Source organism: Ochotona curzoniae, unplaced genomic scaffold (genome assembly GCF_017591425.1).
Source record: "Ochotona curzoniae isolate NIBS_2020 unplaced genomic scaffold, NIBS_Ocur_1.0 contig_883, whole genome shotgun sequence".
NCBI classification, from domain to species: Eukaryota; Metazoa; Chordata; class Mammalia; order Lagomorpha; family Ochotonidae; genus Ochotona; species Ochotona curzoniae.
In genome coordinates, this window is record NW_024466599.1 from 63015973 (window position 1) to 63040191 (window position 24219).

General features: G+C 50.8%; 1 protein-coding gene across 1 annotated transcript in view; it reads left to right on the forward strand.

The window, feature by feature from the left end:
- The window catches only part of SLC4A5 (solute carrier family 4 member 5), a 55795-nt gene that overhangs the window by 21601 nt on the left and 9975 nt on the right, over nucleotides 1-24219 (forward strand). Inside the window, exons 5-18 of the mRNA XM_040993675.1 lie at nucleotides 1406-1461; nucleotides 3277-3434; nucleotides 3863-3950; nucleotides 4901-5055; nucleotides 5980-6168; nucleotides 7744-7918; nucleotides 9650-9783; nucleotides 10422-10693; nucleotides 15083-15141; nucleotides 15935-16135; nucleotides 17174-17287; nucleotides 18772-18933; nucleotides 19555-19733; nucleotides 20680-20752. Coding sequence (XP_040849609.1) covers nucleotides 1406-1461; nucleotides 3277-3434; nucleotides 3863-3950; nucleotides 4901-5055; nucleotides 5980-6168; nucleotides 7744-7918; nucleotides 9650-9783; nucleotides 10422-10693; nucleotides 15083-15141; nucleotides 15935-16135; nucleotides 17174-17287; nucleotides 18772-18933; nucleotides 19555-19733; nucleotides 20680-20752 — 2015 coding nt within the window. The remainder of the gene's footprint in view (nucleotides 1-1405; nucleotides 1462-3276; nucleotides 3435-3862; nucleotides 3951-4900; nucleotides 5056-5979; nucleotides 6169-7743; nucleotides 7919-9649; nucleotides 9784-10421; nucleotides 10694-15082; nucleotides 15142-15934; nucleotides 16136-17173; nucleotides 17288-18771; nucleotides 18934-19554; nucleotides 19734-20679; nucleotides 20753-24219) is intronic.

The window sequence follows — 24219 nt, forward strand, 5'->3', positions numbered from 1 at the left end:
TGCAGGAGCCTGAGACTTTGGACCATCTTCCCCTGATTTCCCAAACCATTAATAGGGAGCTGGATTGAAAGTGGAGCATTAGGATTTGAACTGGACCCTATATGGAATGCTGGCATTTCAGGTAGCAGCTTTACATACTATGCCACAATGTGAGTTTCAGCAGGATAATTTCTTTTAAAGATTTATTTTATTTTTATTACAAAGTCAGACATACAGAGAGGAAGATCTTCCGACCAGAGATTCACTCCCCAAGTGAGCGCAACAGCAGGTGCTGCACCAATCCGAAGCCAGGACCCAGGAACCTCTTCCAGATCTCCCACGTGGGTGCAGGGTCCCAAGGCTTTGGGCCATTCTCAACTGCTTTCCCAGGCCACAGGCAGAGAGCTGGATGGGAAGTGGAGCTGCTGGGATTAGAACCAGCGCCCATATGGGATCCCGGCGTGCTCAAAGCGAGGACTTTAGCTGCTAGGCCACGTTGCCGGGCCCGCAGGATATTTTTTAAGCTGAAAATTTTGTGTGGCTCACAAATTATGTTACAAATATCCTAATGGTCTTAGGTTTCAATAAACCTCCCTCCATCTTTTTTTTTTTATTGTAATTTAAAGCAGGTGATCCCCTTTCCCCAAGGAGGCATAGACAATGTCCCCATCTGTGGGTGACAGTCTCACACTACCATAAAGGAGGAATGTGGGCAGAGTCACAGCCACATTTGCTAGGCCCAGGGTGAGGGGCTTAAGTGAAAGGTTGTAAACATTTCAGGCAGGTCACCAGCGGTTGCCTGACAGATGAGATGTGAGGAAAGAAGACAGACCTAGAAATGAAGAGAGAAATGGGAATGTGAAGGAGTAACTGCGGGGATGTGAACAAGGGCAGCCCAGGCCGGGTTCCTGACCATGCTCAGGGAAGGACTGGGGAGGTAGCAGCCACAGCCTCAGCCACAGAACGCATTTGCCCCAGGGTGTTCTCTTGGCCCTAATGACCCCAGTGACATGTTCACCCCATGAAGAGCCCCGCTTTCTTAGAATCCCAGAGGAGAATCATAGAGGAGAGAGATAAGATTCTGGCTCTCCCTCCTCTTCTCCAACAAATCCCAAGCTGATAGACACATGGTCTCACATCGGGTAAGGCACTTCTCTGGGCCTGGCGCACCTGAAGGAAAGTCAGCAGGTGGAGCTGAAGGGCAGAGGCTGGAGCGCAGTAGAATGAGAAGTGAGAAGAAAGAAGTGGAGCATAGAGTCTAGTCACTCTTTCAAGAAAGCAAAGTGAGAGGACCCCGATTTGATGGGGCCCCAGGATTAAGGGCAGGGAATCTTGCTTTGGTCACAGACAGGGAGAGGCACATATGGGAGGTCCAAGAGGCAAGGGTCTGCCTTACCCTGCTGACCTGCTGTTTCTTCTCTTCTAGGCCATGCCCAGAGCAGGAGCATGAATGACATCTCTCACACCCCAAACACAGACCAGGTAGGGAAGCCCCTGCCCCTGGCTATGGCGGAGGCCTGGGCAGAAAGAAACTTGGTTTCTGCAGGGAGAGCAACAAGGATTTCCTGTGTGTCGGGAAGGTCCTTTCGTCATCCACATTTCAGTGGACGGAGGACATTGAGGCTTGAAGCAGCTACATACCACGGAAGACTGCCCTGCTGAAGGGTGACAGAGCCATAATCCAACCCAGGCAGTCTGACTCGAGAACCTTTAACTTGGGAAGAATTTAGGAACCAGTATTTTCTGGAATATTATTATTATGTTCATGTTTGCATGACAGTGGTGCCTTGATAAGAAGGCAGTGACTGGTGAAGAAGGTCTTTTATAACCTGCTCTAACAAACATACAAATGGTAATAATGCTGGCTGTGCCCCTCACCAGGCAATGTGGCCTTTTTATGTCTGGTCTCCTGACCAAAGCCCAAAGCTGCTCCTTAGTGTTGGCAGCTTCCGAAGCTGATGGGCCAATGGGTGCTCCTTGGGTGCCAGCCTAGAGAGGTTTGTTTTGCAGGCCCTATCCTCCTGGTTGGTGCATACCGAGCTAACTCCTGCCCATGCCCAGCCTGCAGATGGGCTCAGCAGTGGGCTGCTTCATTCCCCAAATGGTTGCAACAGCCAGATCTGGGCCAGGGCAATCCTAGAGCAAACACCAGCCAAGTCTCCATGGATGGCAGGAACCCAAGTACTTGAGCCATCTTCTGCTGCTTTCCCAGGTACATTGGTAGGGAGCTGGGTTAGAAGTGGAGCAGCTGGGGGCCTGGCACCATGGCCTAGCGGCTTAAGTCCTCGCCTTGAACGCACCGGGATCCCATATTGGCACCGGTTCTAATCCCAGCAGCTCCACTTCCCATCCAGCTCCCTGCCTGTGGCCTGGGAAAGCAGTTGAGGACGGCCCAAAGCCTTGGGACACTGCATCCGCATGGGAGACCCGAAAGAGGTTCCTGGGTCCTGGCTTCAGATTGGCACAGCACCTGCCGTTGCGCTCACTTGGGGAGTGAATCTCTGGTCGGAAGATCTTCCTCTCTGTCTCTCTTTCTCTCTGTATATCTGACTTTGCAATAAATAAATAAATCTTAAAAAAAAAAGAAGAAGAAGAAAAAGTGGAGCAGCCGGGACTTGAACTGGCACTATGACAACCTGAATTGCTGGCACGGCAAGCAGCAGCTTAATCTTATGTGCTGCAACCAGTAGCTTGGCTCTACCCCTTTGGCCCTCCTGCCCTAGGCAGACAGAAATCAGAGGGGCCACAGGGAGGCCACACTGAGTTATGAGTCTTCTAGGTAGTCTCTTGGGGGGTGCACTTTGGGGGCACAGAAGTTTCTTGCAGGCTTGGAAAGGAATCTGTGGTTTCCCGTGAGTCAGGAAGCTGGTGACTGAGAGCAAATAAAGCCCCCCAATCCCCACCGTGAGACTAGGCCTCTTCCTCCCCTTAGCCCCCACAGGGGCAGACTGAGCAGGAGGGCTGGGCAGCTGGAGTGTGGATGCTGAGATGCTGGCCTTCCAGGTGGCAGGAGCCCACAGATGTGGCTGAGCATCGAATCAGCCCACTGTGTGGTTGGGTAATCTTCAGGAATACCTTGGGGTCATCTACAAAGGATAACCAGTGTCTGTGGTTAGCCACTCCCAAGTCTTCTCATTTATACATTCAGAAGTAATTATTTCTTTCAGTCTCCTAAAAACTGTGGCAGCATTTTTTAAAGTTAGACCCGCAGAACAATCAGAAGGAGAGAAAGGGTGTGTGCAGGGTGCTCATGGGCATCATTTTTTTTTTTTTTTTTTTTTTGCCTTCCCTGATCAGCGGAAAAACAAATTCATGAAGAAGATCCCCAAGGACTCGGAAGCCTCCAATGTGCTGGTGGGTGAGGTGGACTTCCTGGACCAGCCGTTCATCGCGTTTGTGCGGCTGATCCAGTCCGCCATGTTGGGAGGAGTGACCGAGGTGCCCGTGCCCACCAGGTGAGAGCAGTGGTGGAAGCCCACCTGCACACCTGTGCTCCTAGAGCCGGCTGTCCGGCTAGGTGGGCAGACAGTGCTATGACAGGAGCCCCCTGAGCATGGAGATTTGCTGGGGAGGAGGAAGCCTCTGACAAGGGGAAAGTTGGTAAAGTTATTTAAGGTCATCCCAAAGGAGGAGGAAGTCAAGCTGAGAGAGAAGCTGCTGGGCCTGCCTGCCTGGGAACAAGACAAAGGCGAAGAAGCTGGGGGAGCAGCAGTTTTGGGAGAGTAAGAGGAAGGGCGAAGGCTGCCCCAGACAAGTCCCGGATACAAAGGAAGGACGTTAGAAAGCCAAGGCTGAAGGCTACTTAGGGCCAAAGAGTTGCCTTCAGCTGCATCTCCTTTTCCTTCTCATCTTAGCCCTCCTCCTCCTCTTCACTTCTTTGTAGATTTCTGTTCATACTGCTGGGACCTTTGGGGAGAGCAAAGTCCTACAATGAAATCGGCCGCGCCATTGCCACCCTCATGGTGGATGATGTAAGTGGTGACCAGAAGCTTGTCCTCCTGCCTCTGCTTTTATCCATTTATCTCATGGGCATATCCATGGACCTGCTGTGTACCAGGCCCTGTGCAGGATGCTGAAAGTGATGAGCTTAGGGGGTTGGTCACTGTCCTTCAGGAGCACCCGTCAAGGCCGGTGGGGCTAGGAGGGAGGCAGTGCAAGTCTAGAGTCATAACACTCACCCAGTGCCAGCTGCTCAGGGCATCAGGCAGGACTCGGGGCCTGCATGTGTGTGTGGAAAGGCATGGAGCTGAGGGGGTGCAGGATAGAGGCAGACCCAGCATGAGCCTGAGACCCAGCATTCCACACAAAGGGAGTGGGAGTCAGGGCTTGGGGAAGTTGGACACAAGCGGGTTCACGCAGGGTCTATTGAAGAGCTCTGAGGGCAGGAGGCGATGCCAGGGAGGTGAGCCCAAGACTGTGCAGGCTGTAAGCAGAGCTGAGGTTTCTCATCTTATCCCTGTTGCAATGGGAAGCCCACCCCAGGAGCTTGAAACGCAGAAAGAACCCAATCAGCTCTGTAACTCTGAGAGCAAGCGCTGAAGACAATAGCAGCCTGGCCTCCAGCAGTGAAGGGCTGGGCAGCAGCAGATGGACCAGACGCACCTGTTCTCCAGCTGGACTGAACAGAAATTTTCTAGTATGCTTCCCCTGTGGAAAACTGAATCCAGGGAGGCTAAGTCACTCCGCAGAAGCCCCACAGAATATGGCAACCCGGCCTTTAAGTCCAACACAGGCTAGAGTGTTTGGCGCCCACGGCACGCTGTGCCCTGCTTCATCTGCCCTGCTGTGCTCTCAAAGGGTACTGGCCATGGGAGCAGTGGGAACAGTGGTTTAAAGTGTGACTAGACATGACATGCCCCTGATAGTCGGGTGAGTAAGAAAGGGCAGGAAGCTGAGCCTCTACCCGCTCTCTACTCGCCAGCTTTTCAGCGATGTGGCCTACAAAGCCCGCAACCGGGAGGACCTGATCGCGGGAATCGACGAGTTCCTGGACGAGGTCATTGTCCTTCCGCCTGGAGAATGGGACCCAAATATCCGCATTGAGCCTCCAAAAAAAGTGCCCTCTGCCGACAAAAGGTGTGTTGTGTGTGTGTGTGTGTATACAGGATCAGGGAGGTGGAAGGGGAGCAGCTGGGACAGGAAATACCTTTTGGTATCTTTTTCTCTATTGGTATCTTTTTGTCTCTTAAAGATTTATTTTATTGGGCCCAGAGGTGTGGCTTAGTGGCTAGGGTCCTCGCCCTGGACACACCGGGATCCCATATGGGTGCCAGTTCTAATCTCAGCAGCTCCACTTCCCATCCAGCTCCCTGCTTGTGGCCTGGGAAAGCAGTCAAGGACGGTCCAGAGCTTTGGGACCCTGCACCCACGTGGGAGATCTGGAAAAGGTTCCTGGCTCCTGGCTCCATTGAGGTCACTTGGGGAGTGAATCATCGGACGGATGATCTTCGTCTCTGTCTCTCCTCCTCTATGTATATCTGACTTTCCAATAAAAATAAATAAATATTTTTTTAAAATATTTATTTTATTTGTTTGAAAGAATGATAAAGTGAGAAAGAGAAACAGAAAAATCTTTCATCTGCTGGATCATTCCCCAAGGCCAGGTAGAAACCAGGTCCCTGCAACTACATGTGGGTCTCCCAATGGGTGACAGTGCCACAGACACCTGGGCCATCTTCTGCTGCCTTCCCAAGGTGCACTAGCAGGCAGTGGGATCAGAAGTGGAGCAGCCAGGACTCAGACCAGCTCTCAGGTGTCATAGAAAGTGGCTTAACTTGCTGTGCCACAATGCCTCTCATTTTCTCTTTTTGAAACACTGGAAATCAATACAGCCCCATGTTAGCATTTGTAAACTCTGGGAGACCTGCCTTTTTCTCTGCCCTTTAAGATACTGCATAACTTTTGTTGGAAAGGGGAGGTGCTCTCCAACAATCCTGGAGGGACTGAACCCTGACCAATAGGACTGGCAGCCTCACTCTCACCACATCTCTTGTGTCACAGGAAATCCGTGTTCTCCCTGATGGAGCTGGGTCACATGAATGGCTCTGTAGGAGGAAGCGGTGGTGCAGCCGGAGGAGGAGGCGGTGGCAGTGGATCTGGTAGTGGAGCGGCAGGCCGACCGAGCAGTGGGGATGATGGAGAGATGCCAGCTGTGCATGAGATCGGGGAGGAGCTTGTCTGGACTGGAAGGTGCCCACCCCACCTGACAGTGATCCTGCTGCCATTTCCACTTGTCCCCACCTCACCCACTCTCTAGGAATCTTTGCCATCACTCTCTGTGGTACCCACTCCATGCCACTAGATCTAGCCTGCTTTCTTTCCTTCTCTGTGTCCTGAACGCCCCTTCTGAATCCTGGAATACAGTTGTCCCAGGACAGGGGACGGGAGGCCCCACATGAGAGTAGAGGAACCCAGACTTTTCTTTGAATAGCCTTATTTGTTTCCTAGGAGTGCCAGAACAATGCACACAAACCAGGTAGCTTCTTCCACAGATCTGGGAACCATGAGTTATAAATTGAGGTTTCTGCAGAGCTGTGGTACATCCCCTATCCCAGCCCCTGGGCAGACCCCTCCCCTGCCTCCTCATAGCTTCTGGTGGTAGCACACAACCCTGGTGTTCCTTGGCTTGTAATTGCATCTCCAGGCTCTGCCTTTTCTACCACAGCCCCTCTCTGTGTGTCTCTCATATCATGTTGGAGTAGGCCCCTTGCTGATGACTTCATCTGGATTATCTCTGCAAAGGCCCTATTTCCAATAGGCATATGTTCACAGGGATGGAGGTCAGGCCTTTAATATGGCTTTTGTGGGGAATATGGTTCAACAGTACCTTCTTCCCACTCAGCTCTACCTTTTCAAAAAGTCTCCTCTTAGGAAAAGGCCTGAGCTCCTTTGCCAGCTCTTACAGCAGCTTGGGTTGTTGCAGCTATAGGAAGGGAGATGACCCTGCAAAGCCAAGTGTGAGCATGACTTTGAGGGTGTACTTGTGTTTCTTATGTGCTTGGTTCTAGCCGTTATTCTCAGCAAGAAGCAACTTTACTCCCTGACTTCCTCACTGCCTCCTACCCTGCCCTCCTTGCCCAAGGACTTTGCCAGTGTCAAGGAACTTTTTCCTTTGTCACAACCAGGAAAGAAGTGGAGACCAAGGATGCTTTTACAGTGCCCAGGGCACTCTCCCCCAACAAAGGATGATCTGATCTGAAATACCAATAATACTAAGGTCGAGGAACCCTCCGTGCCACATACTTATACAATGCCAGGAGCTATGCGTACTGGCATCCCCACTGTCCCCAGACCTAAGCTTCCCCACCTGGGTGTTTCAGAGAGCAAAGTAACCATTACCGTTCCAAACCTGCCCTTGATGAATCTGTGTTACAATCTGGAGTGTCTCTAGGTTCAGACACAGCCTGTTTGTAAGCACAGGCCCTGTGGGTTGTTTTGGGGATGTAAGGAAGACAACTTCTCCTGAACCCAGAACTTAACTCCCCTGTAGGTTGTGAGGTCCACCTTAGGCCCTGCTCCCCTGTGGGCTGTGAGGTCCACCTCAGGCCCTGCTCCTGTCAGACCTTCTCTTCTGCAAACTTCCTGTTGTGGATGGTACCATTGAGTCCCTGAACCTAAATGTTCTGATAAGATGATCTTTGTCTCTGACCGCCCCTGGCTGAATTCCTTCCCTCTCCCCAAACCTCCAGGGTGCCTGTAAATAGCATTGCCTTTCCCTGGTATTTGTGGGGCAGAAAGTAGCCCCTGGGGGCATGTCTTGAACAGGTTCTTCGGTGGTCTCTGTCTGGATGTCAAGAGAAAACTGCCCTGGTTCCTAAGCGACTTCTATGACGGCTTCCACATCCAGTCTATCTCTGCCATCCTGTTCATCTACCTCGGCTGTATCACCAATGCCATCACCTTTGGTGGGCTTCTGGGGGATGCCACTGACAATTACCAGGTATGTGGGGGAAGTGGGCAGGAACTTCAGCAAAGTCTGCCTCCATCTAGTGGCAGTGAGGTGCTTCACCCCTCACCCCATCACCAAGATTTCAGTCATCATCTACTTGGTAATCTTTCATCCTTAATAACTTTTTAAAAATGAAAACAAAAGAGGAGGAGGGAAAAAAAGAGATAATCTAATAGTATTAAAAGGTGTCTGACTGGGGTGGGCATGCAGCCTAGTAATCAAGACATCAGCACCCGACTTCGGCTTCTGTCTCCAGCTTGGCAACGATGCAAACCTGGAGGCAGAGCTGATGACTCCAAGGAACTGAGTTCCTGTGACCCATGTGGGAAACATGGATCTCAATCTTAGCTCCCTGCCATTACAGGCGTTCAGGGGAGTAAACCAACAATAAGCTCACTCTCTCTGCCTCTCAAATAAAAGATACCAAAAGCTAAATCACAGTACTACAGACATAATGTAAGATTGCTATCATGGTAGGTCAGACTTTTAAGAGGAATCTTCTACTTTGTCATTTGGCACTTTTCCCATTGCCTCTCAGGAAGCTCAGAGTTCCAGGGGAAAGACCCATCTTTGCAGATAGAGATGGCTGCCTACCACAGCCTCCACCTCTCTCCTGGCCTTCAAAGCGAACATCCCGCTGCCTTGGGGCGGGGGGTGGCAGGTGTCCACATGGCTGCTCCTCAGGATCTCCCAGCTCATATGGCTGAGTCTGCATCTGTGACCTTCCCTCCTGACCTGCTGTTCCTGGGCCTTGTCTGGCACAGCACACAGCACCACCATTCCCCCAGTTCTCCACACCAGACACTAGCATTGTTCTGCTCCACATGGCCCTTGTGGCGTGACCCCACTAGCACTCAGGCTTCAGTCCTCCCTCTGGGCATTCCTGCCCCACTGACCCATTCTCCTTTCTGCTTCCTGCCAATCCTCATCCTCTTTTTGGTTCTCAACTGGAGCCTATATGGATTCACTGTTCCTTATCCTGAGATCATCTTACTTCTTCTCATGATGCCAATTCACCCTATCCTCCTGGCCTAGTCCCTGCTTGCATGTTGGGTCTCAGCATCCACATGACACCTTCACCCCTACTGTGTGTTCCTATGGCCCTTGGACCTACCTAGATCGTCATTTTCAGGCCGAGGCTCTGAGCCAAGAGCAATCTTGACCTCGGGAAACATTTGAGAATATCTAGAAACAATTTTGGATGCTGTTAACTTGGGTGGGGTGCTACTGGCATCTCCCGGACAGCAGCCAGAAATGCTGCCCACCATCCGCCAAGGCACAGGACAGACTCACACAACAAAGAATTACATAGCCAGAAATATCAGCGATGCCCAAGTGGAAAACCCTGCTTACTTACTTTTGTCTCCCACTAGAGGGTGCCCAATACCCTGCACAATTCCTGCTACAGAGCAGGCAACTAATGGATTTGAATGCATGAATCATAGATGGTTGCATAGTATGTTATGCGGGAGTAAAATGAACACAGAGGCAAGAATGCCACTTTTTTCCAAGGTTCTAAAAGAAAATCACATAGGAATTAGAAGCAGTGACTTTGGCCATGGTTGCAAGTTGTGAAATAGGGGATGACTAGTAGGATTTGGGGAGGGGAGGGCCCGGAACAAAGGATGGAACTAGCCAGGACCCTGGAAAAAGTTGGGTTGCAGCCCTGTGGAAAGGTGCCTGCTCCAGCCTCTGCTGAGCGTCCTCCTCTCGTGCCCCCAGGGAGTGATGGAGAGCTTCCTGGGCACTGCCATGGCTGGCGCATTGTTCTGCCTCTTCTCGGGACAGCCTCTAATCATCCTCAGCAGCACGGGGCCCATCCTCATCTTCGAGAAGCTCCTCTTCGATTTCAGCAAGTAGGTGCCCTTTGGTGGCCCTCACGACCTGCCCTTGTATGCAGGGAAAGGCAGGGCAATGGGTACAGGTGGAAGGCAGGTAGGCAGTGCCCAAAACCTCAACTACAGGAGGGCTGCCAGGTGACCCCCTGACTCCTGTCAGCTGCCAACCTTCAAGCTATTTTATTGCATATCAGCACAGCCTACAGGAGATACATAGTCAGAACAAATGCACTCTAGTGTGCTTCTGCACAGCTGTGGCCTGAAGGTTACTGTGATGTATGCAGTGACTTGATCTGGACACCAGAGGCTGCTCAGTACCCTGGAAGCTCCTGTTGCTATTCCAGACTCAGTTGCCTCCTCTATCATATGACAGTTTAGACTGGACCATTTCTAAGACCTGTTCCAGTCCTATATTCCAGAATTCCCCTGTTGTCCACTCTCTATAGGTGTCTGTTTCCTATGTGGGAGCTCTGAGATCTTTTCTAGAGTTCTTAGAGACCAGACATCCCAGCAATCATTCCCTTGCCCAGCCCTCTCACTGTCCCTGGGAGGGCACCTGTGCCACAAGAGGCAGATGAGCTGCTTCAGCTGGTCTGGGAGCTTAGCAACTGCCAAAGCCCTGAGCTGAAGGCCCCTGCCTTTCCTCTGCCTTCCAGAGGCAACGGCCTGGATTACATGGAGTTCCGCCTCTGGATTGGCCTGCACTCAGCCATCCAGTGCCTTATCCTGGTGGCCACGGATGCCAGTTTCATCATCAAGTATATCACCCGCTTTACCGAGGAGGGCTTCTCCACCCTCATCAGCTTCATTTTCATCTACGATGCCATCAAGAAGATGATTGGTGCCTTCAAGTATTACCCTATCAACATGGACTTCAAGCCTGACTCCATCACTACCTACAAATGCGAGTGTGTCGCCCCTGACACAGGTGACGGTAACTCCAATAGTCCCTTGGGCTCCCATCTACCCACCACCAGAGCTCTGTTCTCTTATGTGGGAGGGTAAACCTGCTTGGAGGGACTTTTTTATTCTAGGATTTACTGTTCAAGGGAGCAAATGCAGGATCTTGAACCATTTTTTAGAAGGAAACCAAGGGAATAGTAGCTGTAATATGAGTCAAATATCAGTGACCAGGATGACAGTCGGGAGGGCAGAGGGGTCCCTCAGGAGGAGAAAAATGGTGAGATACAGGCCATACATGAGAGGAGTGCTGCCAAGGTATTCCTGCTTCAGGCCTGAGGGAGACCTGAAAATCCCCCAGTCCTTCCCAGCCCCATCAGTGCTTGGTACAGTAACTTCTCCAACATTGTTGCCTTTGTGGCCACAGCCTTGAGATCACAGCAGAGAGTGAGCCTTCCTACAAGGACAAATCCAGAGCTATTCGAGGAGTGGTTAGAGAACCTACGGTTACTTACCCCTTGGGGGCTCACACACTATCTCACAGAGAGGTCCAAGGAAGCACCATCATGCTCACATGGGACCCACTTCATTCTCTCTAATCAGTACATGCAGAGTAGAGAATGAAGAGCAAAAACCCTAAGGAGGTTAAGGAAGCACTAAAAGTGATGGGGGTTACCACAGGAGAAGCACCAGCCCCCTCTGGTCAGGCGTGAGCTCCTTGGCCACTCTCCAAATGTGCCTGCACTGTGGTTACCATAACAAGGATCCTTGCACTGGTGTGGGAGGCTGCTTCAGTCAGTTGGTCAACCTGCTGATAGGGGCAATCCTGTGAGGTCATGTCAGGAAGTGAGTAAATCAACCTGGCACTGGTGACATTATCGAACCCTACAGAGTTTGGACATGTGGCTTCCTTCACAGTCTTAATCACATCCCTAAGAGCTGTCAGTGAGATGTGCCTGGGGGTGCCTGGGGGTGCCTGGGAGGTGGGTGATCCACCCACATTCCTCCAAGCACCATAACACTGGGTTCAGAGATAGCAAACTGAGGCCCAGAGACCACTCAAGACCACCCAAACCTCAGTTTCCCCCAGCTTTAAGGAAAGGCTGTCAGTACCAGCCCTGTGGATCTCATGGGACTTTTGTGAGATTTACAGATCTATAATCAGACTGAGGTGGAGGAAAGAAGTACATGCTGGGCTTAATACATTACTATGTATAAAAAGTAATCGCAAGTTCATCAAAAAGATCTGCTGCACAACAGTGTAAATTCTACTTTAGGCTCTATTCCAGGGAAGATGAAGATGCTCTGCCTTCCAGCAGTTTAGTTTTAATTACTACCCCCTCTCCCCCGTCACTGCACTGATTTTGTAAGAAAGTATTTTTTATTATTTTTTTTGTTGGAAAGTCAGGTTTACAGAGAGAAGGAGATACAGAGAGAAGGATCTTCCATCTGCTGGTTCACTCCCCAAGTGATCACAATGGCTGGAGCTGAGCCAATCAGAAGCCAGGATCCAAGAATCTCCTCTAGATCCTCCACAAAGGTGCAGGGTCCCAAGGCCTTGGGCTGTTCTCTACTGCTTTCCTAGGCCACAATAGGGGAATGGAAGTGGAGCAACCAGGACACAAACCAGTACCCGTATGGGATCCTGGCATGCAAGGCGAGGACTTTAACCACTAGGTTACCACACTGAGCCCTGTAAGAAAGCTTAGGTTTAATTTCTATTCTTTCATTTTTCTTCTCCTTTGATGTTAAGTTACCCCATTAGAATCAGTGATAGGGAAAGCTTGCCAGAGCACCAAGGGATCCCTCCTGCAGGGCTTTTCATTCTGCCCTAGAGTGAATCTCTCCTCTGCAGGCCAGCCCCTCTAGGGCTCTCTGCACTCTGCTTGCACTTTCTGAACACTCTAGAGTGCACTGAGCATAAACTTCCCACCAACGTGACTGTTAGAAGTCCATGACTATGATCTCTTTTGGAAACAGTCCAGATTCTGTGGACTTGAGGGGCTTCATTAAGCCCCCATGCGTCAAAATCTCCACACTGGCTCTCCCAGGTACGTGGTGTCCTAGTTCCAGCTCCTTTACTCTCAAGGAAGAAACTGGGAATCTGACTAGCTCCTGGCCCGTAATGTCCCAGGATCACTAACACTCCAACAGAGCAGTGACTTTCAGACATGAAAGCATACCCATGCCTGGTGTTACCACGTACCTTTGGGTCATGCTGTTGTCACGGTCCCTGGACCAGCAGCATCAGCGCCATCAGGGCAGTTGTTAGAGATCCACATTCCCAGGCCCACTTTCCGTGCCCTCTAGCCCGCTCATCAGATCCTCAGGGGCAGAGGTCAACTTTCTCTGGATCAGCAAGCCTTTCAGGTCACTCTGATGTAATTGACATTGTCAAATTGCCCTGTCAAAGTATTGAGTAGAATCCTAAGCCACTGTTATCTGCTGAACCCGGGAAGAGAAATTTCTTCACAGAAAGTAAAGGAGCTAAAGTCTGGACAAGTCACTCTTGACCAGGAGAGCCTGGAAAGGAAAGTTCTAGGGAGGGAGAACTAACTGTTCCGTGTCCTTGGGTCACCTGCCCACCCCACATTCTGTAGTCCTAGTTTCACTACAAATCCAGGCTGACATTGTCATGCTCAGTCTATCAAGATAGAAGCTCAAAGGGGGAACTCTTTTTCTCTTTAATTTTGTTTCCATTGTAACTGATTTGTATTCTGTTTATGGATGCTGCACATACTGATTTGGCTGCTTTCAATCCCAAGTGAGTACTACTTTGTAAACACTAGTTTTAAATATTTTTACTATTTGGAGCTTTTCTGGAATTTGCTATGTTATAGTTCTTCCATCTTTATCTTAAGAGGCTTCCTTTGCAACATTCTTAGTATAAAAGTGTTGAGAATTCTAAGCAGAAGCCAGTGTCTGGTCTGAAAACCTTAGTGGAAAATCCCCACGTTCCCTAGGCTGGAACGTTAGCAGGAACTCCCGTCTGAGTCAGCCTAGCTGCCAACTTCCCTCTGTTCTTATAGGCGTGTCACCTTGTCTTGGTCAGTGTTGTGAGAAAAGGCAGTGGGTATCCCAGAGTTCTAGTAAGCAAAGATTCCTTCAGAACAATCCCAACAAGCTTGTGGGTCTGGAGATGGGGGGAATATTCTGCCCAAGTCCTCAGCCACCAGCCTAGCTGCCCTGGAAGTGAGCCCCACCAAGGAGTTCCATTAACACACCCTGGCCTTTGGCAGCTTGTGGGAGACTGGGAGCAGCCTGGTGACGGACTTCTGCCCTCGGGTGTCAAGGAGCCAAGAGGGGTGTGCTCCCTTCCAACAGGCTGACAGATGGGCCTTGGCCCTCTGTCCCAGGCCTGTTGCAAAGGAGCTGCTTGGTGTGCCTACACTGCCTGGCCTTCACCTCAGCCCATGCAGTTCAGAGGGAAAGACACCACAAACCTCACCCTTCAAAGCCCACCCTCTGCATAATGAATGAGCGGCTGTGCCCACTATGCAGCCTGGCCTGTTGAGCAAGGGAAGCAGGACACCTGGAAGTGAGAGGAGGGGGTGACAGTGCCTTTCTACAGTCCTCCTGACCCCTGAAGGGATCCCCAATATATCCTCCTTCCAGCTGGGGACATGGGGGCTGGAAGAGGGGAGTGCCCAGCAAGGGAGCAGGACCTGTGTGTTCCTAATTCTCCTCTAGATCTTTTTCCGTGGTTTGCATGCCAGGGGTAGATCTGAGAAGATAGTATCGAACCCCATACATCATTACAGGCCTAGGAAAGTGCTGCCTGTGAGGACAGGAGGGAGGGGGGCGTGTCTGCAGAGGGCCACAGAGCTGGGAGGCTTACCAGCTCTAGGTCAGCCTGTCTGGGATGGGACCATGGCTGCAAGTGAGAGCTGTGTGATGGTAGAACCTGGGCAAATTACTTAATCTCTGGGCCGCAGTTACCTCATCTGCAAATGGGGGTGTTTCATGGAGATACAGCAACTTAAATGAATATGAGTGAAGGTTTGCAAGTGTGCTTAGCATAGAGGAAGTTCTTGGAAACTTTTTTTTTTTTAATCTACCAGCACAGAAATGGGCCTGGCTGCCACTAGGGTTTCACACAGCACATTATCCACCAACTTGTCTTAACACCAGACTTCTTATTTCCATTATTAAAACCAGCTGCTCATCATCAGGTGGGAACTGCCCTGTCCTGGTCCAGCAAGTCTGACTGGCTGTGGCTAGGGCTATGTCCCCCCAGCACTTCCCTCCCCAAAGCAAAATGAGGAAGGTGATGGGGCCTGGGTATGGGGAGCAGCCCTCAGCATGGAAGCTGGTTCTCAGGGACCAGAGGGAGATGGGAGAGGGCTGGGACTGTGTAGGGCTGCATGCTGCGGCTCAGCAGCTGCTGACCTTGCCAATGTCATGTGCTCCTCTGCAGTGAACACAACCACGTTCAATGCCTCAGCCCCACTGGCACCAAACACCAATGCTTCTCTGGTAAGTCCTGTCCTCGCAGATCAGACATTCAAATGCTTTTGTCTTTGGAAGGGGTTGGGAAAGAGTGGGGAAGCTGACATCAGTTGTGTTGACCCCAGCCTCATCTCATGGTCCCCTGCAGTTTTAAACACACATTTCAATGTTAAGTATGTATTGTAACCAGCCCATTAAGACCAGATTTCACTACATTGAGACCGTGTGAGTAGATATGATATGCACACTTGTGAATGAAGGGGAGGCAGAAGTGAGGAGTGGTGAATAGGGTTGCACAAGCAAACTAGTAAACAGTTTCCCACTCAGTGTCCTACTTCCTTTCCTTCCCTTTCTACTAGAAACCCCCAGTACCGACCCAACAATGCCACTCTCAAGCCCTGGAGCATCTGTTAGTCACCCCCACTCAAGGAATCTGTCCTCCTTGGTCCCAGGAGCCCCCTAATAAAGATGAGCAGGGGCCTTCAGGAGCTGGCATACCAACTTAAGTGTGTGTGACAGGGAGAAGGTGATCACAAGGCCTGTGCTTGGTTGTGTAACAGAAGCCTGCTGCACACTCCCTCCTTGCTAGCCAAATGTTTTATCCTGGAGCACCATGAGGAACCCTCATGGTCGCCACCTGCCTATTATCCCTTGAACCAGCTGGTCTGTGTCTTGCTGAAGGCACCGTGGGGTATAGGAGGGCTGGGGCCCCTGTGAGGCTGACAACGTATAATGGGTCACATGAGGACTGCAGAGGGATGGACGCAACTGACCCAACAGAAAAGCCCTGATCCTTTATCTCCTGTGCTTGGTCTCCAAGTACAACCCCCTTAACCTCACAGCATTGGACTGGTCTTTGCTGAGCAAGAAGGAGTGTCTGAGCTATGGTGGGCGCCTGCTTGGAAATTCCTGTCAGTTCGTCCCAGACCTGGCACTCATGTCCTTCATCCTATTCTTCGGGACATATTCCATGACACTAACCCTAAAGAAGTTCAAATTCAGCCGCTATTTCCCTACCAAGGTAAGTGTCCCCTGCAGAGAAGAGGCCCCACTAAGTGTCCCCAGGCACTTACCTAGGACTGATGCCACAAGAGCACTAGCCCATTTTTTCAAGCATAGTCAGAACTAGATCACCTTGTCAAATACCCTTGACAACATTTGGTATTGTCTGTAGTATTTATTGTTTTTATTTTCCTAATGACTGCTGCAGTTAAGAACTTGATCTTGTGTTTATTGGCTGTGTAGCCATTTCACTTCTTGTTGGAAGTATCTGTTTAAATATCATGTAACAGTTCATCATATATTCCGGGTAGAAATTCTTGAATGATCATATGTGTTGCAGCTGTCTTCTCCCACTCTGGTCTAGCCCTTTTGTTTTCTTAATATTATCTTTTATTTAACAGAAAGTCCTAGCTTTCATTTATAATTGAGAATATCAAAATTCCCCTCACAGAAAATGTTAGACCAGGTCAGGGAGCAACAGCCTGGCACACATTCTTAAGAGGTAGAGTTTCCCACTTCAATAACAGCATGATGGACTTACAACTGTTCATGCAGGACACTCCTTGTAAAACTAGAGGGGAAATCAATGGTTTTAGGGGGAACTTAGGGAGGGGGACAGGTAATCCCAGAGCCTGTGGAACTACATCATTAAAAAAAAAAAAAAGAGGTAGCGTTTCCTTTAGAGTGCGACCCTGGCCCTCACCACACCTGCTGAGTGACCTCGTTCAATCTCTTATCCCTGAGCATGTCTTCAGCAAGGGCTGCTGTGGTCACAGGGGTCAGAACAGCTCCCACTCTCACTGCCACATGCCAAGCCCTCTGAATGGCACCCCTAAGGCAGGTGCCATGCTATTTCCACCTTTCAGAGGAAGAAACAGGCTGGCGGAAAGGACGTGCTTCCCCAGGGTCACACAGCCAGAGGCAGGCCTTGAGTCTGGGCCTGCTGACTTCAGAGCCCAAGCTTCAACCACACATCTCTTTGCTACTTGAAAACGGGGACTATGACTGTTTGGACTTGGCTGGGATCTTGGCTCACTTGCCACTCTCATTTCTGTAGGTCCGGGCCCTGGTGGCAGACTTCTCCATCATTTTCTCCATCCTGCTGTTTTGTGGAATCGATGCATGTTTTGGCCTGGCAACTCCCAAGCTGAACGTGCCCAGTGTCATCAAGGTTTGCTGTCCCCCTGCTCTAGGCGCTTGCTCTGCTGGACAGCAACTGCAGAGCCCGTCCTCTCTGTACGGAGATAACTTTCTTTTGCTCATCTAGGGGGCTGCATTGGTTCTCTGAGTGTGTTCCACCCTTTTCCTCTTGTACAGTCACAGAGCTGGTCCTTTGAGATAGCAGGTAGGGATATAGTCACCCTCAAACCACTTGTGTGGCCTGCAGACTTCTACTTGAGGATTTCCAGTTGCCTGGCCATCTACAAACTAGGCCGACTGGGAAGAATCCCTTAGGACAGTATTTCCTAAAATACAGTCCTTGGGGCTGTGCCACACTGTCACCTGGGAGTGCATTGGAAATGTACATTCTCAGACCTATGTAATCCAAAGCACAGGGCGGAGCCCAGCTTTCCCATTCCAGCAAGGCCTCAGGCTGATTCAGGGCATATTCAAGGTTGAGTATCACTGCTCAGAAAGTCCCAGTCAGACTAGGGTTGGCACTGTTGCAGGTCGCTCTGAGCTCAAACCATGCTCCCTACTGGGGTAGGGAGTTTAGGTCCAAAAACTTACCCACTCTGCCTTGCAGCTCTTGGCCTTCAAAATATTATCTAGGGTTCTCTTAGGAGGCTTGAATGCATCCAGTACAATTCATGCTGTAATAAAATTCTGCCTTCTCTTCAATAGAAGGTAAACTTCAGAATATCCCTTATTCCTGACACACAAGTCTGAAGTGACTTTTGGGTTTTTTTTTTTTTTTTTTTTTTTCATTGGAAAGGCGGATATACAGAGAGGAGAGACAGAGAGGAAGATCTTCCGTCCGATGATTCACTCCCCAAGTGAGCGCAACGGGCCGATACTATGCCGATCCGAAGCCAGGAGCCTCTTCCGGGTCTCCCACGCGGGTGCAGGGTCCCAAAGCTTTGGGCTGTCCTCGACTGCTTTCCCGGGCCACAGGCAGGGAGCTGGAAGGGAAGCAGGGCTGCCGGGATTAGAACCGGCGCCCATATGGGATCCCGGGCGTGCAAGGCGAGGACCTTTAATCACTTGCGCCACCGCGCCGGGCCCGACTTTTGGGTTTTAAAGACAAGTCCGTAAGCTCCCCACACAGGAGCCTCAGGAGAGGAGGAGGTAGCAGGCACTGGATCCATAAGTCCTCTGTGCTTGCTGTTGGGCCTCATTGCTACTTTCTGCTAGTTTGCACTGAGTAACCACGCAATGCCCCCTCTGTTCCACTCCTCCCTGTCCCACTTGCAGTCCCTGGGCACTGGCAGCATATCCTGTCTTTGGTCCTGCAGACCCCATAGTGTCTGCACCCATCCCACCTCTGTCTGCCTCTGCAGTCTCTAATGCCTCATGTGCCTAATGTCTAAAAGTGAAAGATGGCTCAAAAAGCAACCTGAGCATGGAGGATGAGGAAGTGGGAGAATGGGCTGCCAGTGGGTACCCTGGGCCAAGGGAGAGAGGAAAGGGCCGTCTCCCTTTCTTCCCGCTCAGCCCACACGGCCTGACCGAGGCTGGTTCGTGGCTCCCTTTGGGAAGAATCCGTGGTGGGTGTACCCGGCGAGCATCCTGCCCGCCCTGCTGGTGACCATCCTGATCTTCATGGATCAGCAGATCACAGCCGTCATTGTCAACCGGAAGGAGAATAAGCTGAGGGTAAGGCTGCTGCTGGGAACAGAGTTGGGGGGAGGTGCCTAAAGAGGGAGTGCTGCTGCCTGTGGTATTTTGGAGGAAGCCTGGAGGTCCCCACCCCTGTTTCATTTTGGGATTGGAAGGGAAATTTGTTACTTCCAGGTGGGAGAAGGCTTGCAGGGCTGGGGCGACTTGCTGTGAGGAGTAGGAATGTAGCATCTTGCCTCTGAGTCCCTCCTGATGGTGAACTTGGGGTTCTGAGCAGACTGTGCTGAGGGCTCAGCTTGGAACTCTGAGGCCTAGACATCCTTTGCCTCCCTCCTCCTTGTCTCTGGGTCCAAGATGCTGCCCCCATCGCCATTCCCAACCCCCAAGCCTAAGGCTGCCCCTACTGGGGCCCCTCCTTCAGAAACTGCAGAAGTGCTGGGCTACAAGGTGGGTGTCCTTCTCCCCTGGGACATAAGCCCATGCCCCTCTAAGCCTGGGCATTCCTCTCGTCACCTGTGACCTTTGCCTGGCTCACCTTCCTCCATAATGAGAGGACTTGGGGATCCACCTCCAGGGCAGGGTGGTGGCCCCCTTGGGAGTCCCCAGGTCCATGAAATGAGATGGCCTCCTGGACAGCTCTCCCTCTGCCCCCTGCAGAAGGCTGCTGGCTACCACCTGGACCTGTTCTGGGTGGGCATCCTCATGGCCCTTTGCTCCTTCACGGGGCTGCCCTGGTATGTGGCTGCCACTGTCATCTCCATCGCCCACATCGACAGCCTCAAGATGGAGACAGAGACCAGCGCCCCCGGGGAGCAGCCGCAGTTCTTGGGGGTCAGGTAGGAGGGAGCAGCCGCAGTTCTTGGGGGTCAGGCACATTGCCTGAGTGGGAGAGGCTGGTGCCTGGGGCAGGGGAAACCCGCTTTGCATCAAGGAATGTTAGCCAGTGCTTGGCCATCATATGTGTAAGAAGGAAGAAAAGGAGAGATGGAAATTCAGTATCAAGAAGTGCTTTCTTGTTGTTGGTATCAAAACAGTCCACATCCCCGCCTGCAGCCAGGCACACCTAGGCTCTGCTCCTGCTGGGCCCCCTAGCCCCCCTTGCGTTCAGGTCCTATTCAGTCTCCAGAAAGCTTTCCTGGGCCCTCTGCTTCCCCAGGCTGTGGTCCTGGACTGTTACTTTGATCCCTTTTCTTACTCCTCCTCTCATGTCTCATGGAAGGTTCCAGAACTATTTGGAGTGAGAAGTACATCTACCCTTTAGGGCCCGGGAGAGCCTGTGTCAGATCCTGGGCTTCTCTTAAGTGGCTATCCCAAGAGCGTTTCCCCAATGCCTTGGACCCTTGACCAGCCCGCTCCCAGGCAGGAATTCTCTGCCTGTCTGCAGGCTTACAGCTGGTCAGGGCAACATCCCCTCCCAGGTCCCTGAGTCCTCTGCCTCCAAGCCCCTGACACCTGATGTGCCTTGCCACGGCCATACTACCTTCTCTGGCCTCACACCATTGAAGACATATGACTTAGGGCCAGGGGAGTGGGTACTTCTCATCCTAAGTCCATGTGGCTGAAGTGTCCTAGCAATTAGCCACTGCACAGACACCTCCTTGAAGCCCCTACCAGACACCTTCACTTCACTCAGGGGCTCCCCATCTTCCCATGGTAGTTCCACTGGGCTACAGGCAACAAGTCCTGGTCTTGGATAAACACAAGCTCAGGCCACAGAGGCAGGAGGGCCTGGGGTGGTCCCTGAGTGTAGCCTGCTGCACCCTGACTGTTGCTCTTCTCCAGGGAACAGAGAGTGACTGGCATCATTGTCTTCATCCTGACGGGCATCTCTGTCTTCCTGGCTCCCATCCTGAAGGTGAGGCTCTGTACCCCACCCAGGCTCACTTCTGCCCCACCCCGAGATAGCTCAGAGCTCAGGCCTGAGAGGCAAGGAGGAGATGGGGCCCCACCAGTCCTTGGAATCTCTGGCCTGTGTTTCCCACCCCTCAAACACAGGATCCCATTAGGTCAAAGTAAAATTTCACCATTATCATTTCCTGTAAGCCTGCATCATTTGTCACTGCCTCCAGTCCTCCCTGCTCTCTGCCACCCCTCCCAGAGTCTGGCTCACCTTTCTGGAGGACAGAGCAAGGCATGTCCACATTGTTGTGGGTTTGGGCCTTGCTTGAGGCCTGTATGCTCTCCCATCTCCTGCAGGGGAGGCTTCTCCCACCACCCTCCAAGCCTATTCTCTGCTCCTCTGTTCTGCACATCTTGGACACAGAGGGACTCCTCCCACACAGGCGGAAGAAGCTCCATTTGATCATGTCCCACCAGGCCAGCTGGCCAAGGAGACTCAGGGTGCTATCAAGACAGGTGTCCCCAGAGCAGTCTCTGACCAGGAACAGGTGTCCCACCAACTTTCTCCACTACAGCTGAAACTCTGATCAGCACCCACAAAATGTTACTTCTTGAACTGAGCTTGCCCAAAATTACCCTGAATGTCTTCAGATATTTCCCTCTTTGAATATCTCAGAACAGGTCATTCAGAGTGGCCTTGTATGAAACAAAGGCTAAAGAGCCATGACACTAACTGATGTATTTACAGTGGTGACTATTTCTGGCTTCGAACTCGAGGCTGGGCAAACCTGGGCAGCAGGTCTGAGCTTGGCCATTCTTTAAAGGCTGTTTCTATTGTGCAGGAAACAGATTACACAGATAGGCAGTTACCTTGTTTATTTAAAACTGTATTTTAAGTGCCCAAGGAGTCTTCATTTCTGTGGAAAGAGGATTCCAAAGAACCAGTGTGTAGTCAGTCCTAATAACTATTTACTAGACAAGGATTTGCCTTGGAAGGCTCAAGTTTGGGCCCAGCATTGTGGCACAGCTACTCAAGCCTCTACTTATAACACCAGCATCCCATATCAGAGCACTGACTCCAGTTTTGGCTGCTCCAGTTCCAATCCAGCATTCCTACTAATATACCAGGGAAGCCAATAGACGATGACCCAAGTGCTTGGGCCCCTGCAATCTGTGTGGGAGAACCGGATAGAGCTCCTGGCTCTGGGCTGCACCCTGGTCCACACCTCGTTGTTGTGTCCATTTGGGAAGTGAATCTGCAGATGGAAGCTCACTCTCTCTGTGTCACTTTGTCTTTCCAATAAATAAAGAAGTCTTTTAAGACAGAAAAATAAAGCTTAAGCCTAAGAACAGCATGCTTGGGGGGCCAGAAGTTCCTGGAATCACTTTGCTGGCAGCTACATCTGTGTCCTCACGATGAAGAAGCTGACCTCAGGTAAGGCAGGGCTGCCCTGGGAGCATGTTCTGTGGCACAATCACGTTACACCAGCTCTTATCTGTGTTTGACTAGAACACAAACCAGTTAGAAAATTCCACAATGATGTCATCAGTGTGTAAGCAGTGTGATCAGCTATGTTGTGAACACACTGGTTATATTATGCATACAAATCTTCTAGGTTTTTACTCATGTTGTTTACACATCTGATCTTAATAAATTAATGTTTTTTCACTAATATTGTACACTGAGTGAAGGTAGTAAGCTCATGATACTTTAATTAAAATAATTGAGATGTACAGTTCTGCACATCCTATGTGACTCGGGCAAAGCCTTTGGCTAGCCAAAGCACAGCTCCGTTGCTTGTTCGCAGGTGAGATGGACATGGACAACCTGCAGACTTTGAGCAGCCAGGGAACTCCTTCTGCAGGTCTCCCTGATACTATGAATTTTAGAGACTGTAAATCAAAAGCTACTTGCTATTGTTCTTTATTTCGTAATGTTCTTGTATTATGTATTAACTACCCCTGTTTTTAACGATGTTCTCTACTACGATTTGCCCCAGAGTGTCTCAAATTTTTTTTAAAGATTTATTTTTATTATTTATTTATTGGAAAGGCCGATATACAGAGAGGAGAGACAGAGAGGAAGATCTTCCGTCCGATGATTCACTCCCCAAGTGAGTGCAACGGGCCAATACTATGCCGATCCGAAGCCAGGAGCCTCTTCCGGGTCTCCCACGCAGGTGCAGGTTCCCAAGGCTTTGGGCCATCCTCAACTGCTTTCCCAGGCCACAGGCAGGGAGCTGGAAGGGAAGCGGGGCTGCAGAGATTAGAACCGGTGACCCTATGGGATCCCGGGCGTGCAAGGCGAGGACCTTTAACCACTTGCGCCACCGCGCCGGGCCCTCAAATTTTAATGTGTATAAAAATCACCCAGGAATCTTGTTTAAAAACAAGCACTGTGCCTGGTGCTGTAGCCTAGTAGCTAAAGTCCTCGCCTTGAATGTGCCGGGATCCCACATAGGTGCCGGATCGTGTCTTGGTGGCCCCCACTTCCCATCCAACTCCCTGCTTGTGGCCTGGGAAAGCAGTCAAGGACGGTCCAAAGCCTTGGGACCCTGCACCTGCATGGGAGACCTGAAAGAAGATTTAATTATTTTCCCTGGAAAGCAGATTAACAGAGAGAAGGAGGGGCAAAAAAAGGCCTTCCATCTTTTGGTTCTCTTTCCAAGAGGCCACAATGGCCAGAGCTGAGCTTATCCAAAGCCAGGAGCCACGAGTCTTTCTGCACCTCCCATGTTGGTGCAGGGTTGCAAGACTTGGGCCATCCTTTGCTGCTTTCCCAGGACATAAGCAGGGAACTGGTTGGGAAGTAGAGCAACCAGATCACAAACTGGTGCCCATATGGGATATTGACACTTAAAGATAGAGGATTGACCAGGTGAACTATGGCATAAGCCCCAATGGTCTGCATTTTTAACAAGCTCACAGGTAATGCTAATGATGCTGGTGCAAGGACTATACTTTGAGTAGTAAGGAAATATTTTCTCTTCATCCCCTTGTTTCTCTTCTCCTAGTGTTCCCCTCTTCTCTCCTCACCCATACCTCCTAACCCCTAGTATATGCAACACTATTTGTGGTTAGAGAATCAGTTATCATCTTCAGTCCTTCCATCACCAATTTGCACATATTTGTTCATCTTGTCAAGCAAAGGTACTAGGGCTGGAGGGCATATGTTTGATGGCCAACATAAATGAATTGCACATCTGGCCCTGCTCAACCTTGGTTTTGACTCGTGTTTAATTTTTGCTCATTTTTTAAGGTATAGAGTCATACAGAGATCTTCCATTTGCTAGTTTACTCCCCAAATCCATGCAACAGCCAGAGCTAGGTCAGACCAAAGCCAGAAGTCAGGAACTCCATCCAGGTGTCCCATGTGGATGGTAGGAGTTGAACATTGGAGCCATGGTTAGCTGTTGCCTCCCAGAGCACACATTAGCAGGAATCTGGAAGCTATGGAAGATATGCCCACATTTGAGTGGAGAC